The sequence below is a fragment of the Nyctibius grandis genome, chromosome 8 (genome assembly GCF_013368605.1).
Source record: "Nyctibius grandis isolate bNycGra1 chromosome 8, bNycGra1.pri, whole genome shotgun sequence".
Classification (NCBI taxonomy): Eukaryota; Metazoa; Chordata; class Aves; order Nyctibiiformes; family Nyctibiidae; genus Nyctibius; species Nyctibius grandis.
The window spans coordinates 46,471,004-46,492,638 of NC_090665.1; the positions used below are offsets into that span (position 1 = coordinate 46,471,004).

At 48.4% G+C, this 21,635-nt stretch overlaps 1 protein-coding gene across 12 annotated transcripts in view; it reads left to right on the top strand.

Moving 5' to 3' along the window:
- The first annotated feature begins 2,286 nt into the window (after nucleotides 1–2,286).
- The window catches only part of NFIA (nuclear factor I A), a 255,532-nt gene continuing 236,183 nt past the window's right edge, over nucleotides 2,287–21,635 (top strand). For all 12 annotated transcript variants that reach the window (XM_068406921.1, XM_068406923.1, XM_068406922.1 and 9 more), the window contains exons 1-2: nucleotides 2,287–2,665; nucleotides 8,283–8,814. In XM_068406921.1, coding sequence (XP_068263022.1) covers nucleotides 2,639–2,665; nucleotides 8,283–8,814 — 559 coding nt within the window. In that variant the 5' untranslated portion in view covers nucleotides 2,287–2,638. The remainder of the gene's footprint in view (nucleotides 2,666–8,282; nucleotides 8,815–21,635) is intronic.

The window sequence follows — 21,635 nt, forward strand, 5'->3', positions numbered from 1 at the left end:
GCCCCCCCGGTGCGGGGGTCCTATGCAAATCGCGGTGATTGCGGAAATAAGCGGGGGGGGACGGAGGGGGGGGGGGGGACAGGAGGAGGAGGAGTAGGAGGAGGAGGAGGAGGGGGAGGGAGGCGGGCGGCTGCCGAATCATTCGCAACTTCTGCAAAGTCCCAGCGCTCGGAGCTTGCCCGGCAGCGCGGGGAGCGGCGGCTGCCCCGACCGGGGGGACACCACAAAAAAATAACCAAACCGAAAATACCCCCCCCCAAAACCCAAGGAGAAAAAAAAAAAAAAGAAAAACAAAAGCCACCTAACGGCAGGCGGCAATTGGCTGCGGCGTTTATTCTCTTCCGGGTTCCCAACGGCTGCAAGATTATTTTAGATATTAAAAAATAAACAAAAAAAAAATCGCGGGAAAAAAAAAAAAGTGTCACCAACCGGAGCCACTCGTCCGAGCCCCGGAAAGTTTCGCACGTACTCTTTATACCTGTCCATGGTACGTGGCGCCTCTTAAACTTCTCTTTTTTGGTTGTTTTTTTTTTTTTTTTTAACCTGATTTCCATGCTTTTGCAGCGGGCAGCAGCTATTGTCTGGGCGGGAGCTGCGCGGGGTCTGGGCGCGGAGGAGCGCGGTGTCTGCACCGGAGTTACCTTTTTTTTTTTTTCCCCTCTATTTTTTTTTTTTAATATTTTTTTTTTCCCAGGGATTTGAGAAAACCGCTGAGCTTGACAGATTCCGCCTCCCCCCCCTTCCCCGCCCCGTACGTGCGCGCCGGCTCCGTACGCGCCGTCTGGAGCGCCCGCGGCCGCGCACAAAGAAACGCAGCTGGGCGCGGGATGTGACAGACCGCGGCGGGGGCCAATCGGCGGGGCGGGGCGGTGTGACGTTACCGAGCGCTACCCAATCAGCGGCGGGGGTGGGTGTTGCGACGTTTGAACTCCCCCGGGGGGAGGGGCGCGCCTTTTTTTTTTGCCTTTTTTTTTTTTCAGGATTTTTTTTTTCTGCCTTTTCCGCCGAAGTTGGCGGCGCCCCGCGGGGACGAAGCCGCGGAAACCTCCGGATTTAGCACCCAAAAAAAAAAAAAGAAAGGGAGGGGGAAAAAGGGAAAAAAAATCATATTTAAAAAAAATATTTAATTTATTTTTTTATTTTAAATCGTGCTTAGCAAAACGCTGAGTTGAGATAAAATAAGAATAACTTGAGCGCCCAGCCGTTTAGCGCTGAAAAATACCGCGGGGTGTGGGCAGAAGGTATTATTGCCGTCGTGTGCCTCCCCACGTTTTGGCGAGGGAGGATATCCGCGGCTGCGGAGGGGCTGCGCTTGACCGCGGCCCCTGCCTAGAGGGCGCAACCAGCCGTCCCGCGGCCAAAAGTCTCCCGAAGGGCGCCAAAAGTTACTTCAAGATAATGCTGCAAACCGCAAAAGGTTGGGAACGGTGCAGCGCGGAGGGCGGGGGGGGGCTGCGCGGGGGCGGAGGGAAGCGCTCCCCTCCTCTCCCGCGCAACCCACCCACCCCGACACCTTTGAAACAAGCTGGGATGGGAAAAACGGGATGGGATTTTTCCCTGCGACCACCACCCCGCTGCGCGGATAACTACGCGCAAAGACGCGGAGGTCGCCTAAACAGCCTGCAGCATCATTTGAGGGGCGCGGGGGGGACACACACCACACGGGACACCCTCCGAGTCCCCAGGAGCGGGCTGGAGAGCATCCAAACCCCAAACCCAAAGGTTGTCGGTGCCAAAACAATGCGCTGAAGAAGTGGCAGGAGGCGCGGGTGTATTCTTAATTTTAAGCGCTTCACTTTTAAGGAGTGATTTTATTACTAAGGGGGGGGGGGGATTTTATTACTAAGGAGGGGGACATGCGACGTGCAGGTGAATTGATGTGTTGCTATTTATTTTAATTTATTATTTTATTTTTTTGGGGGGGGGAGGGAAGTGGAATAAGCACCCCTTGACCATAAAGAGCTTGATTTAAAATGACAAGTGCCAAAGGGGATGGGGAAAGTTGTGAACGCTGCGACGCTCCTCCCGTCCTCCTCCCCCCACCCGGCCAAGGGCCGAGCGGAGCCGCAGCCGTCAGGAAAAGAAAAAAGATAAATAAATAATAAAAAAAAAACCCACACACAAAAAAACCCCAAAACAAGAAAACTTTGAGCCCAGCACCGCTCGCCTCTCCGCGGCTGCCCGCGCTGCGGGGCGGCGGGGCGGAGGGAGGCGGCGGCGCCGCAGCCCCCTCCCCGCCCCTCCCCGCCCCCGCGGGCGGGCGGCGCGGAGCGCTGAGCGGGCGAGGCGGCGCAGAGCGGCGCGGCGCGGAGGGGCGCGGAACGGGGGGGGGTTCCGCGGCCGGCGGAGTGGCGCGCAGCGTGCGCTATGCCTTTAACGGCGCGCAGGGCAGGCATGCCGTGCGCGTAGTGCGGGAAAGTCGAGGCGGGGTTAAAGTTCAGCTCATGGAGCGGCTCCGCGCTGGCTGCAGTTTGGCAGAGTTGGAAATGTGAAAGCAAGAAGCAGGCTCGGGGCTCCCCCTCCTCTCCTCTCTCTCTCTCTTTTCCCCTCCTCTCCCTCTCTCTCCCCCCCTCTCTCTCCCTCTCTCCCTCTCTCCCCGCACACGCACACCTCCAAACCGCAGCCCCCCGCAGCAGTCATGTATTCTCCGCTCTGTCTCACCCAGGTAAGCGGCTGCCGGGGCGCGGTGGGGCCGGCGCTGCGGGGGGTGCGTGTGTGCGCGCCGGGGAAGGGGCAGAAACGCAGCTCGCCGAAACTAACTTTGTTGCCTTTCGCTTGCATCCCACCCCCCCACCCCCCTTCCCGCACGGCCATTTGTGTCGGCACATGGCTAATGGCGCCTACTTATTAATGGTTTAATTAATAAAAGAGGGGGGGGGGAGTGTGTGTGTGTGTGCCGGGCGGGAGCCGTGCTGCGGGACGCCCCGCACGGCCCCGCCGTGCTTGGTCATCCGCGATCGATGCCGCTGCCGCCCGCGCCCCGCACCGCCGCTCCGCGCCCCCGGGCAGCGCTGCGAGCCGCTGTGCCTTCCCCAGCCCCGGGCGCCGGGCACGGCACGGCCCGCACCCCCCGCCCGCCCCGCACTCCCCACTCGGGGTTACGCGGCGCGGGATCGGCCCCGCTGGCTCCGCGCTCCCCCCCCTCCCCTCCCCGGGCGCGGAGACGGAGCGTCCTCCGCACCTGAGTACGCTCCTGCGGTGCGGCGCGGTGCAGCCGCCCCTGCGCGGAGTGCTCTCCGCACCCGCGCAGCCCGCCCCAGCCGGGGTCCGCACCGGGGAGAGGGGTACACACACACACACACAGCCCCCCGCAAACTTGTCCCGCGTGTGTCGTGTCCCCCCCCCCGCCACCCTCCCGCCGGCGGATCGGGCCCCCCGCGGGACTCGGCGCAACTTTTGCGCCCCCCGCTTGCGGCGGGACGGGGCTGCGCGGGGGCGGGGGGGGTCGCCCCGCGGTGGCCCCGAGTTGCGCGGCCGCGGAGCGCCGCCCGGCCCCCCCCCTTTCCCCGCGCACTGCTGCAGGACGCTAAATTACACACCTTCAATTAGCAGGATATAATGGTTTAACGAGGAAATGCTTTGTGGTGGACTCAAACCCCAGATTATTTCCTCCTGCAGGAGATTTTGACTACATTATTCTTATTAATTTAATTTGAATAATTTTTTTTCTCCCGGTGAGAAAGCCTCTCCAGGCTCTTTCCGTCGAGAAAAAAAAAAAGGCGAGGAAATGCAGCGTTAGGGGAAGCAGCCTGAGGAGCTGCAAAAGTTTCGTCCCCTTCTGTCGCCGGGGTTCCCCCCTTTCCCCAGCCTCCCCCGGGTTTCTGGCTGCCTGGCGAGGAGAAGCCAGGCCGGCCGGGGGCACGAAACTCCAGCGGGCTTCAAAACCCTGCGCTTGATTAAAGGCAGGAGGAAAACGGGAGCGGAGGGAGTTTGCAGAGGACACAGGATGCAACTCCGTGCTCTGCCTGGCCAAAGTTTGTGCCTCTAATTCAACTGTGGAAAAAAAAATACCTGTTTTTTGTCAGTTCTGCTTCTGCAGGAGGGACAGCCGTACGCTCCTCGAAGGGCCGGCGACGTACCGCAGCGCTTTGCATCTGCACGTGTAGCTCCTTGGGTTTAGTAGGCCCAGTTGAACATTAAAGAGAGAAAATAAATCCATGGGCCGGTTGCTCCCTGTCCTGGTGTTGCCCCCCCCCACCCCCCCCTTTTTTCTTTTTTTTTTAATTTAAAAAAAAAGACAAAAGCCAAGCACTGTGCTCTTACTCAGTTGGGAAAATCTCGCATTCTTGTCGCACGTTTGGAAAAGTAATACGAGGATTAGAGGCCTCCTGACAAACTCTTCCCTCCGAAGGATCAATTAGGTGATTCTGTCATTTTCTGGAGAAAAAGGGGGTGAGCCCTGAGCAATTGCAAGCAATTTCTTATTTTTCATTTCAGGAGCTTTTATTGATACGAGTTTTGGGACAGTGAATTTTTTTTCTTTCTTTCTTTTTTTTTTTTTGTCTTAAGTTTTGGTGCAGATTTAAAGGGAAGCTTTTGAAAGTGGGTTAGAAAAGGAAAACAAACAAAAATCCTTAGTTATGAGCGTTATTTACCCAAGCATTGGAAACTGAAATGGCATGAGCATTTTGTATCATCTGTCAGGAAAAATCTAAACATCGTTCCATTTACATATCTGCTGAAGAACTGGGCAGTAGTTGGGGGGCACATGCACATCTCCTAATAGATTTACAAGCGAATGGATTGTAAAAATATTAACAAGGGTCACTGTAGCTGGCTTAATTTCAAAAAGATCAGCAGAAATATATTGTTTCAAAAGACTCCTTCGCAGTGTTACATTATTGCAGGCGCCTTTGGACTGGGATTTGGGGCTCTTTTGTGGTAGGTTTCTTTTTTTTTTTCTTTTTTTTTTTTTTTTTTAATACACCTTTCTGAAGGGCAGAGGAGAATTTCGGTGTAAGCAATACAGAATGGTGTGGCCCAAATTTTAGGTGCTGCTTTAGAAACAGGCTGTTCTCGGAAGAGCTGTATCCTCAAACTTTGGAGAGTAGTGCAATATAAAAAAAAAAAACAAACCAAACCTTACTTTTTATTCTCGCTTTCCTAGCTTTCTGGTGCCTTTTATTTTTAGGTGACCCATCAAACACCGAGGGGGGGGAACCAAACGTCTTTATCAAAGACGTTTGAAAGTTTCCCTTAAAGCTAACTTGGGGAAAGGCAAAGATCATCTACTTATCCACTCAAAATCTTGATATTTTGCAGGAAGGCTGCAGACAAGTCTGCACATCTGTTAGCACACTTGCATTGACACATTTCCAAAACTTTTTTTTTTGGGGGGAGTGCTATAATAACACTGAAATAAATAATTGTGCTGTGCAGAAACTGCTCCCCCCCATCGCCGCTTCCAGCCCGATTTTGTTTGATCAATCCTGAGTGCTTTTATTTCCACCCTGACTTTGCGAATACCTCGCCGCCGAGATTGAAGCGGTGCAATTTTACGGAGCGGCGTGTTTACCAAGACAGTTTGAAAGTTGCTCTGTTTATGAGTCATTAACCTTTTCTCCTCGTACACCATTTTGAAAAGACACATTGGAGACTAATAGGGACATGCACACCTCACGCGCCGAGCTGCGGGGCTTTTCATTTACTCCAGCCATGGACCCTGACTTTACACCAAAAAGCACCTTTTTTTTTTTATTTTTTCCCCTCCTCCTGAAGTCTTTTAAAGTGGTTTGTTGTTGGTTTTGGTTTGGCTTTTTTTTTTGCGGGTGTTGTTTTTACCTCCCCTTTCAAGTTCACATCGTAGAAGTCAGCTTTAGCGCAGGTTAAAGCGACTCTCTCTTGGATAGTATCCAGCGTCGAGCCAAAAAAGTCCCGAGCACATGAGCTCAGGCAGGACAAAGCGCTGCTTAAAGCAGAAAAGTTAAAATATTTCAGGATGTACCAAGACATGTTTAGAAACTGGGCACGCTGGAAGCGCTCCCCTGGCTCATTGTGGGTCTGTCGAGCCTCAGCCGTGTGTACCTTCGCAGATAAACTTCCACTTGACAAAAGGCCCTTTTTCCTTGACTCTCCCTGAGTGGGGAAGGGGAAGGACAAGAGGGATCAGAATGGAGGGTTTGTTATTTTTAATAGCTTGTAGGGACTTGTAGTTTTTATATTTTTATTGTTTTTTTTTTCTTTCCTCCCCCCCGCGAGAGCTGTGTCTGGTGGGTGCGAGCAGCTCCATGTGCTGGGATTGTGCCTCCTCTCACTTTTTGAATCTGCCGACTGCAAACTCGCAGCAATCTTTCTTTTTTTTTTTTTAACTTTATTGAAATTTGAAACTCTGATCTTTTCCAGTAGAGGAGGGGGGGGGAGAAAAAAAAAAAAGAAGAATGTGCCTAGCATTGGAATGATTTATTTTATTTTACCTGCTTATATTTTAATAATCATTCATAGTACTGATGATTACTGCCACTCTGCTGTGCTGTAATGAAATATATTGTCCCATTTTTGGTAGTTTTTAACAATCTGTGTTTAAAATAAAAATAAATGCTGTGGTATTACCTATAGATTTAAGTATTTACAATTCAGGGGCCACTCAGAATAAGTGCAATGAAAGCTTTTGGGAAGTCAGCAGAAGGTCTTGAATTATGACAGGATTTTGCTGATAGATATTTCTGCTATTGATTTCTCAATTTTTTCCTGATTTTTTTAAAAGAAAATGCAAGTTAAAATAAGGTGTTGAAAGGACGTAAGATGTCTGTTCTAATAACAATATTTGCACGACCTGAAATGATTTGGGTAGGAAATGTACTCTGTGGGATAATTTAAAAAAAAAAAAGTTAGTTAATCTGAAAAATCCCCAGTGTTGCCTTGCAAGGGTAGGCAGCGGGTGGCTTTTACCACACTGGGGAAAATGTTGCACAAATTACTATATTTTTCCCTCCTGGAGGGCCCAATCCTGAGAGAAGGAGGAACTCGGCCCCTGGAAGCAGGGACGTCCCCAGCACGCGGTGCTGGATCAGGCCCCCACAGCGTATAGACGTTTTTATGTGCAGCCTTTGGTTTGGTCATTCAGTTATTCAGAGAAAAACGAGGAGCGTGGCCCCAGTATATTACAATATGTTTTGATCTCTCTGGCCAATTTGTGTAGTATTTTCTGAATTTTTTTTTTTTTTTTTTTACAAAATTGGGGGGGGTCTTTCTTGGTTTTTTTTTTTAATTGTCAGCAGAATTTTAATCGTGATTATTTTTGTGCCAAGGAAGAGGGGTGATCTTTAACTCATCGTTACACAAAGCAAGCAGTGTGTCTGGATGGCCAAACTAACTTTCCGAGTAGGGCATTTCTTTTGAAATATATGAAAATATGACGCAACGTATAAATTAAAAAATAAATAATTGGTTGCGTGTTTGCACAAGTGGCGCTCAGGTTTTCTGTTACCGCACTTTTCGATTTTTCCTGTTTCTTTTTATTTTCTAGAAAGGCTCAGAGTTTGCCTTGTCCTAATATGCCCGAATAACAGATTTTTGTTTTTTTTTTCTTTTTGACTAAATAGAAACAAAACTTTTTAAAAAAACCTGTTTGCGAGACTTGCTTTTTCTAGGATTTTAGCGTTAGCTATCGTTGCGCACACGGGATAAATCGGCCGCGTTACTTTCTACTCCCTTCACCGTTTAGGGAACGGCGAGAAAACCACCCCTCATTGTATTTGTATATGCAGCTATATTGGCATTTTACTATACTGCCTGCTGCTATTTCCAAATATATCTTAGGGAAAGTTTTACTATACTTTAGGCTTCCCCATACAAACATTGATTGGCATCCAAATGTTTAGGATTTGCCAATTTGGCGGGCATACGCTGGCTACACCGCAAGCAGCGGGGTCAGGGAGAGAGCAAAGGGAGATACGCGCTCTGCGAGTGGACTTGCAGCGGGGTTTTGAGCTTTTTAACTCCTTCTGCCTTTTTTTTTTTTTTTTTTTAAAGAGATCTGGGGATCGGGGAAAGGGCCCCATGGTTGCACCATCTCCTCCTGGGTGCTTGTTTGAAGTTGGACCCCGTTTTCTGGGGGTGGGAGCGGAGGTTTTGGGTCGGTGCGAGGTGAAGCGGGGATGCGTCGGTGGCGGGGTCGGGGCCCGTCGGTGAGGGGTACGAGTCCCGTAGCCCGTAAAACGTATAAGCACCCTCCTAATTCTCACCTTCCCGGCGAGCCTTAGCGCCTCACGCGAAAGCCCCGTTTCTGGAGGCTTTTTGTTGATGGTTTCGGTGACACCGACCCTTCTCTGTAACTTTTTCAGGATGAATTTCATCCCTTCATCGAAGCACTTCTGCCTCACGTCCGAGCGTTTGCATACACGTGGTTCAACCTGCAAGCCCGAAAAAGAAAATACTTCAAAAAACATGAAAAACGCATGTCAAAAGAGGAAGAGAGAGCCGTGAAGGACGAACTGCTAAGTGAAAAACCCGAGGTAAAGCAAAAATGGGCATCCAGACTTCTGGCAAAGCTCCGGAAAGATATCAGGCCTGAATTTCGGGAGGATTTTGTTCTCACAGTCACAGGAAAAAAGCCTCCGTGTTGCGTTCTTTCCAATCCAGACCAGAAGGGCAAGATGAGAAGAATTGACTGCCTTCGCCAGGCAGATAAGGTCTGGAGGTTGGACCTTGTTATGGTGATTTTATTTAAAGGTATTCCGCTCGAAAGTACTGATGGCGAGCGCCTTGTAAAGTCCCCACAGTGCTCTAACCCCGGGCTGTGCGTACAGCCCCACCATATAGGAGTTTCTGTTAAGGAACTCGATTTATATTTGGCATACTTTGTGCACGCAGCAGGTAAGTGCCTTTCTATACCACCTTCTCCAACTTTTCGGTTTATCGCCGTGCCGGGTGCTGTGCCTCGGCGACGGCAGCTGCATGAGCTGGGGAGGGAGCGGGGGACGCCGGTTATCGCCTTTCCGGGATGGCGAGGGGAGTGCCAAAACTTCCCCCCCCCCTTTTTTTGTTTTGTTTTTTTTTTTTTTTGTGGGCTTTTAAGGTGCAGCCGTGTAAAAGCGGCTCTTGTTTTCATGGGGGTTAACGGCGTTTCGGGCATCCTTCACAGGTGTTATCCTAAATGTTGTCCTAGGAGGGATCGCGGTGGAACGCAGCTTCCTTTATCCCGATTTTGGGGGAAAGCAGATAGATTTTAATTTAAAAAAATAATAAAGTTTGTATATGTTATGCACAAAGTAGTCTGAGAAGGCTAGAGGTCCCTGAGGCCCGTGGGTCAGGAGTACCATGTATCCTCACCCCGTGGGGATGGGACGGGGGGTGTAAATCCTGCAGGACTGGGCTCGGAGGGAAAGGAGAAGACGGTCCCTCGATAGCAAACCTGGCTGTCAGGTCTGAGCAGCCATGAAACAAACCCCCGAGTAATCCTGTGGGGAAAAGGAGGTATTTAAATCCCCCTGAAATACCACAGTTTATACACCTAGAAGCTGAGCAGGTCTTGAAACAAATTCCTGGTTTGATAATACGGTGCTTGTCGGGGGGGGCTGAGGTGTTTTTGCGTGTGATGAAAATGAAAATCTTGGGATCTCTGACTCCAAAGTACACCCTGCCCGTGGAGTGACTCGGTGTGCTCAGAGGATGGGTAGTATGTTGACTGGATAAAATAATGTGCTATTGTAGTTCTCCTGAGTGATTATATTGCAGAAAAATGCGCGCGTGTGAAGCGGTAGGCCCCGGTTTCACGTACGGTATGCGTAGGCCCCGCTGGGTCTCAGCCTGACTTGCAAGATGAGGGGCTGGAAAAAAAGAGGAGCAGAAGGGAGAGAAATCATATTAGTAGAAATTCCTTCTATCTAAATATATATCAGTAAGAAAACTGAGCCAATTACAGCGGTGGGAGCCTGCATTCCCAATGCCACCTTCTTTCGTAGGGGCTTGCAGAAAGTTTCGGCTACCCCAAAGTTTTTCTATGCCGAGTCCCTGAAGCAGCTCTTGCAATAGGCAGTTTCGCCGCTGTGATTTTTACGGGTACAATCCCTGTTCGGAAATAACTTTTGAGTATCCTCACGGCATTTCTTACAGATAAGCTGCGAAATTTACTTTGCGCTTCGGTGCGATGTGGTAAATCATAGTGCACGTTTCTGGCAAAGGGGAGGTAGGCAAATATTGTGGAAAATTATTTATTTACTGTGCGATTTATTATGGGGCACGGTGAGGGAAGGCTTACCAATTAATGGCTAACCAAAGGGAGACAGGGGCTGGGGCAGCGTGGGCCCCCTCCCGCTCCATCACCGGCCCCGAAGGGACCGGAGACTCGTGTCCCTTTTGTCTGCCTCAGTTTCCTCCTCTGCACATCAGAGCTTAAAGTGCTTTGGGAGCCACGGCTGAAAACCACTATGTACTGCTATACAGCACGCAGGTTTTTATTATTTAGACTTACATATCGTGAGGTGCCGGTAAATACTGGTCCATGTTGTGTTTCCTAAGCGAAAAGCAGCCGTCTGCAGAGTGCAAAAGTTGTTAATAGAAACCAACGGTCTTGGTTTAACCTGTGTGTAGGGTCACAAAAACGTCGGATGGGGAGAAATGGACCAACCCCAGGGGTGTAAGTACTGAGGGGAGCTTCAAGGCATCCTCTCCCTGTTATAACAGTCGGGCAATAGGCATTATAAAAGTTCAATATTGTGATTAGGGTTATACCATCTTATCAGCACGCTGTTGGCAAACAGTAGCCTTGATAGCGAACTCTTATTTATTTCTGCCTTCATCATCAACAGGCAGCAATTGCACTAATTGTTCTTCGGACTAGATGCTTGCTGCGGAAACTTAGCGCGAGGCTTAGGCTCGTTTTTTTGGGGTTAGATTCGCGGTTTTGTGTAAGCAGTAACACCCTCGTACAGACCGCACCGCTCCGTGTTTTCGGCCGTTGTTTGCTGATCGCACGCATCGCATTGTGCTCTTAATGCGGTAGCGTGTGCTGGCGTATTCCCTGCTAAACCTCACCGGGGAGGGGGACAACATGATTTTTAGGAGGTAGCACAGCGCGGTCGCTGTCTATATCGCTTCACAGAGGTGTACCGAAAGCCTCGCGTATGAACTACCTTTTTTTTCCCCCCTTTTTTCCCTTTTTTTTCCCCCCTCCGATGTATCCCAGCAGTCTTTGTTACACCTGAACATTGGCCAAGTTGACAGCCATTGGTTCCCGCAGACCCGCAGTAATGGCAGCTTGTGCCGGGTGCGCAACAGGAAAATTACAAAAGAAAAAAAATATTAAGGGTCCTTTGTCTCAAACTCCATCAGACCTCGCTCCCCAAAGGTACGGACCGCTTATTTATAAGGAGGAAGTCACCAGCACAAATATTAGGTAGGCTGGTCAACTTACATATAGTGGATTTGAGAAGCATCTGCTATAGTACAGAAGATTTGTAAACACTAAACAATGTTTTTACCTCCTTAAAAGTTTTGAGAAGTTGCCAGTATTGGCAGGAGGCACAGACTCCGAAACGTGCTTGAAGAATCGTGCCAAAACCATTGTGACCTTTTCACCCATAGTGCTCGCTTCTCTTTTTCTTGTTTTTTTTTTTTTCCCACTCTTCATCTTCTTCTTTTTTTGCGGGGGGAAATACTATCTTCTAAAATGCCCTTATTCGAGGTGACTTCGGCAGCGAGATGTCCCTTTCCTTCTAAACATGTACGATAATTATTGCTTTGAATCCGCGCTTTTTCTTCAGTAGGCACTATCATCTGTAAGGGAACACATGTGCACAGATTTAAATAGTGCTTCTTACAAAGCTACTGAAATCAATTATTCTTTTTAAGAACTGGCTAGAAAGAGAAAACAAAAATATGCAAATAGGCAAACTACATGTCATTTTAGTTAAAAAAAAAAAAAAAAAAGAAAAAAAAAAAAGGAAAGGAAGATCGGTGTTTTGTGAATTAGAGGTTGACCAAAAAATGTATTGAAATCTAGAGTATTGCTCTCAGTTTGCAGTTTCTAATCTGCTTAACTAAAAGCAGGCGGCATTTTCATACCCTGAACTTGGGTTCGCTTTTTAGTTTTCACTTATTCTGCGCTTGTATCAAATGACAAGTTGGAAACCATTGTGGCAAACCGTTTTCTTTGTGGGAGTCGAACAGTAAAGCTAATTTATGACCGGTCCTTTACCAGATGATCTGTATCAGAATCTACAATATACTAGGCACGTGGCAAGGTCACAATTTAAGTTGTTAAGGTCACAACCTTAGCCACCAGGCATTTGACCTTTTAGATAAAGTTAACCTTTGTTCATTAGTAGGCACTCAACCGAGAACTTTCTGGAGTTTTTTACTGCTTTGGAGTTCCTTCAGCTAATGTGATCGGATTGGAGAAAAGATTCGCAATGGAAGTAGTTAAATTTTGTGAGGGGGTCACAGTTTTTAGAGACTTCTCCAGTGGGCGAAGCTGGATGGCAGGCCGGGAGGCGATGCTGCAGTGCCCGGTTTATTTTGTTTGGACGGCCATCGTTATGCGCTTCGGGCGAGAATTAAGCTAGCGAGGTATTTGTGGCAGAGAAAATCTTTTAATCTTTCAGAAGGACATTTAAAAATCCCAAATTTAAGAAAAGTCTGGGGATAGAGTTGTGTTTACAGGAGCTCATTTTTTCTGTTCGTATTTTGCATAGAAGCCACGAAGATGCAAGAAGTCAGCCTTATTTCTGCGACTGTGAAAATTTACTTAGCGTCTAAATATGCTCTGTAGCTAATTGCCTGGGCAATAGTATATAGCACGTGACCTTGAACTTTAAGCAGACCCATTTTACGTTCTCATCAGCCAATTTAAAATATTCCTACTCGGACCACTGTAAAGAGGCATCTATGGGAATAAACCAAAAATTGGTTAATGCAGCTAACGACTGCAGATAGCCCAAATACCCGTGGAGGTATCGGCGAGTCCGAAAGGTACATCAGGCGTTTGCGCCGTAATCTTTTAGCACAATTGGTATTGATTGTTGCCGCATTAATCCTGTTAATAGCCGCAGCCGGTTCGGCGTGTTGCAGGGATGTGAGAGGTGTCCTGACAATACTGTACATCACCAAAAGAGCTGTCACAGCGTCTTGAACTCCTGATCGCTGCTTTGCAAAAGTGGAGCGTTCGACAGTGGAAACTATTGCCGGCTCATATAGAAACACACACCATATTGTTTACTTAATTATGCCGTAGCGAAGGCTCATTTTTAATTATTTAGCTGACTTCCTCGCTTTGCTGTGATACCACATTTATTATTTAATTTAAAATCAGAAGGGCTGCTCTACTGTTAGTTTTTTTGATGCATTTTACTTTTGTTTTGGCTACGTTATTGTCATTCCATCATACAGTAATCCAGATAGCCGTGATATGCAGATTGGCCAGATGGTCATGTTAACAGATTGAGAACCCACTTCCCACTGCTAAAGAGCAGGTGTAAGATCAGTGGGTTTTTTTGTTGGTTTTTTTTTTTTTAGTCTCCTTTCCTCCCAAGTTTCAACCAAAATGCTCTTTAGACAGCTCATAATGGTAGTTAAAAAGGGGCACATTTCAAATGGTGTTTGTTCTGTGGAGATAATACGTAATATATATGTTGGTTTTATACGTATCTGAAGACTTTTAAAGCATCCGTGACATTCCCTCCGTATATAAGGCTTTTGAAAACCCACTTCCAGCCCGTGGCTGTTCCAGCATACGTCCAAAACGATCCTTAAAGTTTTGTTTGTGATGTTAATAGTCCCTACGTGTTTCTACAGACAGATTACATCGACTCTTACCAAAAAATACTCAGCCAGCTTTGCAGCAGGTATTTCACGCGCTCTCCCTGTACAGGGCTCCCTGTGCACATGCAGGAGAACCTGAACAGGTCAGTGTTCAGCCGAGATTTTAATGTTTGGGGGCTCATAGCGGGGTTTTTTTGTCCATTAATTTTTTGCCACAGTGAGACATCTATAGTTTTAAAGAAAAAAGTGAAGACATCTCACGGTATTTCTGCCCTCAAGGAATACCAGGAGAAGGCAGATTTTGCATTGCTTTAGCCTTATAAAAAGTGCCCATAAAAAGTCAGTGGTGAGAGCCTGGGTCTATATCTCAGTTGGGGGAGGTGGGGAGATGGCAGCTACAGCTCCTCGACACCCCAAATTTAACGCACCCACCTATCACGGGCGTGCACGGAGCGCGGTGATCCGCACGCCCCGCGTGGTGCAGAAAGATATCTCCATCTACACGTGCCCTCCGCTTTGGGGAGCGGGACCGACTGCTCGCTGCAGCCGCGAGCAGGACGGTAGCTGACAGAAGCAGGATTTAGGTGGGACAACTGCTCTCTCCATGCAGTTGTAACTGAGCCGGTGAGTATCCGTGATAATTCAGATACTAACTGGTGCGGCACTTGGGACGATCTGCTCTATCACGAACCCCTGGCAGGAGTTCAGTCATGTGGTTTAGCTTTCCCCTTTCTCCAACAACAACAACAACAGCAACAACAAATAAACACGGGATAAAGGCGTATTTCATATGCCCAGGATGTTTTCCAGGTGATGGGTTCGGCCGGTATAAGGGCACGTTATTTCCGTACCTCCCTGCCCCGGCAGGCTACGAGGTGCAGAAGCGGGAGAAGCCTTTGAATGGTAAGAAAGTTGCCCAACGCTGCTGGCTTGTCTACAAGCGACTGCACTTTTATATTTCCCTTCTTTTCCACCCAATGATGAATAGCATTAATTTAGATCTATTTAAGGCGAGTGTGGGAGAAACCACAATCTTTGTTGTGGTCACTGCTGTACACAGCGGGGCTGAATGTTTCTCTTGGTTGAGGCCTCAAAGCTGAATCTGGAGAACCCAAAACATCGTGTCAGCTTTTCAAACCCTTCAAAGAGACAGTAGAATCCTAATTGTTCATAAAACCCACTATTTATTATTACAATTATGTATTTTCTCCTCATTCGGATGTAAAGGAAAGGGCATCCTGCGCTTTCCGTGCCTCAAGCTTCTTCGCAGCTCCTCCTCCTCCTCCCCTCGATGCTTCGGGTTCAGGCACCGGCCGAGGCTTTCGCAACCAGCAAACAAACCCCAGCCCGCTGCTTCGTAAACCCTCAACCCCTCCCCTAAAGGCTGCACTTTGCCACACGTGTCCCAAAGTTGGACTGTCTGGGGCTGGGGGTCCGTCCTGGGCAGGACGGCCTTTGGGGCATCCTCGTCGGGAGCTGTGGGTCTGGCTCTGCCCCCGCTCCCTTCCGCGCAGGCGAGGGCTGGATCTGCTGATTAAATTACAGGCTGTAAATTCAGGGCAAATTATTTTAACCTCCTAACAGCAGCCGACCCTGAAGGTTTCCTTACAACAGTGAGGGCTCTTGGTAGATAAGGGTTGTCGGTGGACTGAAATTCATTCTAATTGCTTTGGTTTTTCCGTTCATGTGATGCTCTTAATTCATTTCGTCTTTGGTTATTGTTAATTATCATCATCTGCATTATGATAGCCACCAAAAAGCCCAGCTGGGATCAGCACATGGGTCATGGTGCCCATGATGTGTGGGGCAGTTTTATCCCGGCAAGTTCTTTGGCGAAGAACAGCATTTTATGCCCAGTTGCAAGGGCAGCGCCCTGGCCGATCCCCTCGTCACAGTGTAATCAATTTTGAAGAGACAACAGTGTATTTATATATTTTTCGGAAGCGTTTCTAGCTAGCGTTGCTCCATGTCCCCACCCAGGGGATGGATGTGGGCACGTGAGCTCGGCCCCGCACGTGGCATCGTCATAACTCGGCACGTAGGAGGAGGACGTGGCCCCCGTAGCGCGGGTGGGTTGGGGCTGGATTCGTAGCCCCTGTCTGTAAAATACATGAGGGCTTCCATTTTGTGTGCCAGACCCTCACGTGCGAGTGCAAAATGGAGAGCTGCGCAGTTGAGTGTTGCCTAGAGCGAAGCGCGTAGGCATGCATCACCCACGGGCCCTGCACCGCCGCGGCGCACGCAGACCCACGGCGTGGCCCAGGAGGGGCTATCCTGAGCTTGTACATCCATCGATTCCTCCTAAGGGGGTCTCGGTCTCGTCTCTGGGTCCTTAATGTCCACCCTCCCCATCCAAGCGCTATCCCGGTCTCAGGGCAAGCTGGCACGTTGGCTGTCGGGCCGGTGTGAAGGGCCCCGGGGAGTCGTTCCTCCTTCCCCGCAGGCTTCAGTACACACCAGTGCCATTAGATCAGCAAGATAAAATCAAGACGGGTTTAATGACATGCTATTCTGAAAGTTTCCTGGACTTTATTGTTCATAACTTGGACCTGAGTCGGGTTATTTACACATGAGGATTAAAAAGCTGCAAACAACTGTGTGATTTTTAGGGGCTGAAAGCAATTAGCATATGTGGGTAGGAGGATACACTGCATGTCTGCGTTCCTTTAAAATATAAATCACAGTTATTTAATTATGCTTCGAGAGGGCAGATTTAAGGATATCCTGCAAAATGCATTACCTATTATACCAACACGATAATCTTATTAACCTTGCTTTCTACTTTTTAATTTTATTGTGCACCCTGTACAACTCTTATGATATCAAAAATAATTACTGGGAGAATACATGATGTCAGAGGTCCGATGTGACATTTATCTTCGCAAGTGAGGGGACGGCTCTCTCGTGCACTGCATAGCAGCACGGGAGGCATCAGGCAGGTCCGCACGGGGGAAAGGAAGCAAAGATCGGTATCGTCAGATACCGTTTAACGTATATAAGCGTGTGTCTGCAGATTTGTGTTACAGCCGAGGGCTGGCTTGACCAAACCTGAGGCAGTTCAGCATCTGCGGGCCTCCCGCAAGAGAAGGGCTGAATGTTGTACTTGCATGTGCCGTACAGCTCCCGTAGGTGAGCCAATATTTCAGGACAGCTTCGTGCATCGAACCCACATCCCAGTTGGATCTCCTGTTAAACCCTGCGTTCTCCTTCCCATCCCTCCTCACAGAAGCGCCTCTCTCTTTTTTTATCTGTCCCTCCTAATGTTTGATATGTGTTGATATTTCCCCCTTTATTTTGTGAGGGAATGGGTGAGGGTGATGGGTGAGGGGAAACAAATGCCATAATAATATCCCTTTTCGGAAGAATATAGTTTAATTTTGTGTGTGCGTGCAGCAGCTGCCATTGGCAAGCTGTCGTCTTTGTTGCCATGGGCTTTTTTTTTTTTTTTTGCATGCGTGCCAGAACATGATTGGATGTTTCAGCATGTTCATGTTTTGGGGTGAGATATATCTGTAGCGAAGCACAAAATTATCATGGGATTGGTGGGTGGCCAAGGCAGGGTTATTCAGCCAGGTGAGTTGGTGGTGCTGGAGAGGGACACGTGAGAGTGGTACCTGGTGGTTGTTTGGGCAATGAGATAAAACTCACTGGTGCTCTGAATTTTTCGATGGTGTAAAAAGGTCATTTAAAAACATCACAGGAGGATGTATCACCGAGGTCTCCTCCAGCAGAACACCCACAGGGTGAGCGGGAAGCCCCCATTGCTACCTGGGGAGGACCGGTCGGTGGGTTTCTCCTGCCCATCTCACTCACCTGATGCACACACGCCATGGGAGGTCATGTCCATCCCTGGCTCTTGCTGATGCCGTGGGGAGCTAGATGGTGGCACCGGTGAGTTTGTGCTGCCCGATACCCCGACCGGTGATATACGGGCTCCGGGCAGGGCTTGCGATGTGTGTGGGGATGGAACACACCGTTCACGGGACGTAAAACTAATGCGACATCACCCATGAGAGCTGCAGGTGACAGCAAATCCTCTGGACCTGCCACCATGGCACTTAGCCCTGGCCACAGAGGTGTAGCTAGTGCTTTTCCTGCTCCTTGGCTTCATCCATTTGTCGTATTCATAATATGTTCATAGCATCAGTATCTAAACAAAAGTCTAAACCTCTTCTGCACCATCCTCTGTGCTGCACATCTCTCTTCTCGTCCCAGCTGCTGTCGCTCCACGTTAAGTATGGTTGGACTCGACGATCTTAAAGGTCCTTTCCAACCTAAATGATTCTATGGTTCTAAGTAACACACGAGGGGAGAGCAGCAGAGCTCTTCAGCCCGGGAACCCACCGCGCGGCTGCGGGGATCATCGCTAGGTGCAAAATGCATTTGCAAACTCACGAGAAATATTTCCTAGGGAGGCATCTCCGTACAGCCCTCTTAGGCTCGGACTAGTCCTAAACTGGAGCACTGGGTGAGGAGAACGTTTGCAGGGCAAGCGTGGGCACTGTGCACAGTCTGCTGAAGGTTTCAGGAGAAAGAAAGGACGAAGAACTAAAGGCAAAGTGTTGGGACGGCCTCATTCATGTCGTATTTTTCTGTGTCTGCAGGTTCAGTCTTGTGTATGAGGTACAGATAACGAGCTGCGTGAGCTTTGTAATAAACATCGCGTCGGGTTAAGTGACAATTGTTGTGTTTAAAGCCAGTACATGTGTTACAAAATACCTTAAAATGCACTGAAAGGATGAAGCCCAGTAAGGGTATGAAAGGACAAGTTAGAGAGTTGCTACTTTTATTGTCAAGATGAACGCTTACTGGAGATTTTAGTGCAGAAATACATTGTCAATCAGATTTCATCCTAAGGATGTTTGCTCGAAATTTTGTCAGATCTTTTTACTCAATACGGTTTTAATTTGGTATAGAAGAAAACAGCCAAATCCCTGAATGATGCTGGAAACTCAGGGTAAAATTTAAATTTAATTCAGTTTGGGTTTTTTTTTTCTTTTAAGGCAAAGTAGTTTCCAGTAAATCAGAAGAATGAATTCTTTGTATCAGGATGCTTTTCTAAAGCCCAGCTATTGTTGGGTTCCCTTTTAGGGAGGATAGCCACTGCAATGCTTTTATTGTGTGATGACGAGGACTTTTCCTTAATGTGATGAGGACTTCATTAAAAATAGCCAACAAACCTATTTACGTTTGTTTCTGTGTTAAAAAGTAGTTGTCGCTGAGCTAAAAAGTAAATCCCACATCATTTTATTTGAAAGCTTCAGAAACGGCTTGCCTGGCTGTGGGAGGATCAGCCTCGATAGCGGCCAGACCCTTGCAAGCGTAGGTTGGAAATTGCTGGAAAAGTTGGAAAAACCACAGGGCGGTCAGGTAAGAAGTGGGATTTTTGTGGTCAAGATCTTTTTTTTTCCTGTAGAGAAGGCCATCAGCTTCAGCAGCTCTGGCTGAGGTTCTTCCTAGGCAGATGCAGTTATAAACACCCAGCCAGGGAGCTCAGTGCTGTTTGGGGGTGCACACTTGCGTCTCAGAAGTGCATCCTCGGAGCGTCTGTTCTTTCTAACGTGTATACGTGAGCACGATATACAGGCAAAATAATATGCTCAGAGCCCACCTTAAACATGGACGTTGTTTCTTTTTGTGGTCAAAAGCTGGAAGTCAAAATTGCGATGGGAATTGAGAAAGTAGACCCGTTGTTTTCCACATGCACGGTCTTTAGTAATAAACTGTTCTATAAAAAAGTGAGCGGTGTGTCCTAGCAGTGAGCAGTCTCGGGGCGTGAAGCCGTCTGCCCGCGGGACGAGGATGGTGCAAGCAGGGTCCCCGTCCCGGCACGGAACTTGGTTATCTGCTGCAGTCCCATACGGTGCAGAGCTAAGGACTATTGGTGTGCTGCAGGGTGGGATGTGCACGTCTCCCTGCAGCGTGCTAAAGGATGCTGTGGGCACAGCCCTGGAAAAAACAAGTATATAGACTTTTCATTCCTAGACGTCCTGTTGGTAGGGTAGGTTTTCCATGAGATGGGTCACTGAGAAAGTCCCGCTTTTCTCCCCGTTCCCAGCTGGATCTCTCCCCACTATCACCCTTTGCAAGTGGCTTCGTTCGCCCAGAGCTTGGGGCTGAGTTATCCTCGGCTGCTCGGTGCCTTCATCCCCGCTTGTGCGGTCCAGCCCGGCTCGGGGTCCCGCAGTGCCGCCGTCGGCAGCCGGGGTGGGCGTAGGGAGGGCCTGAGCGCCAGCGATGCGAAGTTTGGGAAAGAGTGAAATAACTCAGAGTTTGAAAAGAAAACGGGATGTTTCTATCCATGCAGTTCCGAAATGCAGGGCAGCGGTACCTTTGAGTTGATAAACGTGCTTTGAAAGCCTCCAAAAACTTTCTCTGGTTGCACAAACAGTATCTAATATTAGTAATATTTCCTCATTAAAAGGGATGAAGGATTTCTTAGACAGTTTTGCTCATGTACATCGTTTTTTGAACAAGCTTCGTCTACCTTAGCAACTTCTCCAGGGAACTTTCCAGCTCCGCGCCGAGGCCGCTGGTACGGCTCGAGGATGGGTCAGTGGCCATGGGGGCATTTAACGTTTTAATTGCCTCCCTATACCGATTGCTGCGATGACCTGTTTGTTTGGATTATATCTTTTTTTCATATTTAAAAAAAGAAAACAAAGGAAGTACAGTGTTGTGCACAGAACAGTTATTAAAAACAGTTGGGAAGCATATAAAAGGTACTGTTTGTGTGAGAAACGGGACAGCTGTGATGGTCTATGGGGAAAGTGTGTACAGATGGTGGTAGGGAGGGGAATGATGACTACATGGCTGATAAATGAAATACAAAAAGCATTAAATTGGTGATCTTTTTAAAGAGTGCATTTTTGGTTAGCATTTTTGGTGCATCATTAGGGCTCTTTGTCTGCCTCTTATTTAGCCAGGAAGTGCAACTATCTTTGCACATTTGTGGCTCTGATTTTGTTTACAAATAAGGAGTCTGCTTAATAAATCACATACCATGGAATTATTAAAGAAGATAATTAAGCGCACGGTTTTCCCTACATTGGGAACGGCACGGGATTGTCCTGAAGACCTGACAATACCGCAAATGCAGTTGGGCTCGAATTAGTTACGGTAACACGTGGGATTTCCTGGAGCCTAAACAGATTTCTTTGTTTTGCAAGAAGTGAGACCAGCGGCGCGAGCTGGATTCGGGGAGCGAGGCTTCGGTGTTTCGAAACCACGGAAGGCAAATCACTCAGCGTTTTGCCTTTATTTTTAATTAGCTTATGGTCCCGAAGGTGGTGGCACCCAGTGACCGGTGCCTGGCTGCAGTATTTGGGGGATGCTGGGGCTCCTCTGGCCCCATGGAGGCCTTTTTTGGAGGAGGCAATGATGGGAAGAGGGAGGGAGGGAGAGTCGGAGATAATTTTTTTCCCTGTAGTTCATAGGAGAGGGATCCCCATCCTTAGCAGCGCTTTATCACACCCCTTATCATGGAGATCATTTATCAGGGGCTAATGTAGATTAAGGCAAAATCTGCGCATTTCTGCACACTTAAAGTGTGCAAAAATACTCTATAAAGTAGAGATGGTCACTCAAATGCTGCAGACCTCGGTGCGGAGAGTTTTTGAACTAATAGGCAAAATAATCCCCCTCCTCCCGACATTTCATCCAGTTTCCAGCTGAAATAATTCCCGGTTTCCCTTTGCCTTCCCTCTCACCCACCCGTTGCTTCGTGTTCCTGCTCATTGTTTCTGGGTGCCATCAACAGACGAAAGCATTTTCCTTAATAATAAACAGCCTTTGGTAATGCCGCACTTTTCCCTGAACCAGCCCAGTGTCCGGCCGCCTCGTGAGCCCCGGCCATGTCATTGTCCCTCCCTCGGCGGGGGACAGACCGCCGGCAACCTCAGCACCCCGTTTCACGGATGACTTCAAGTGCTGCAGAA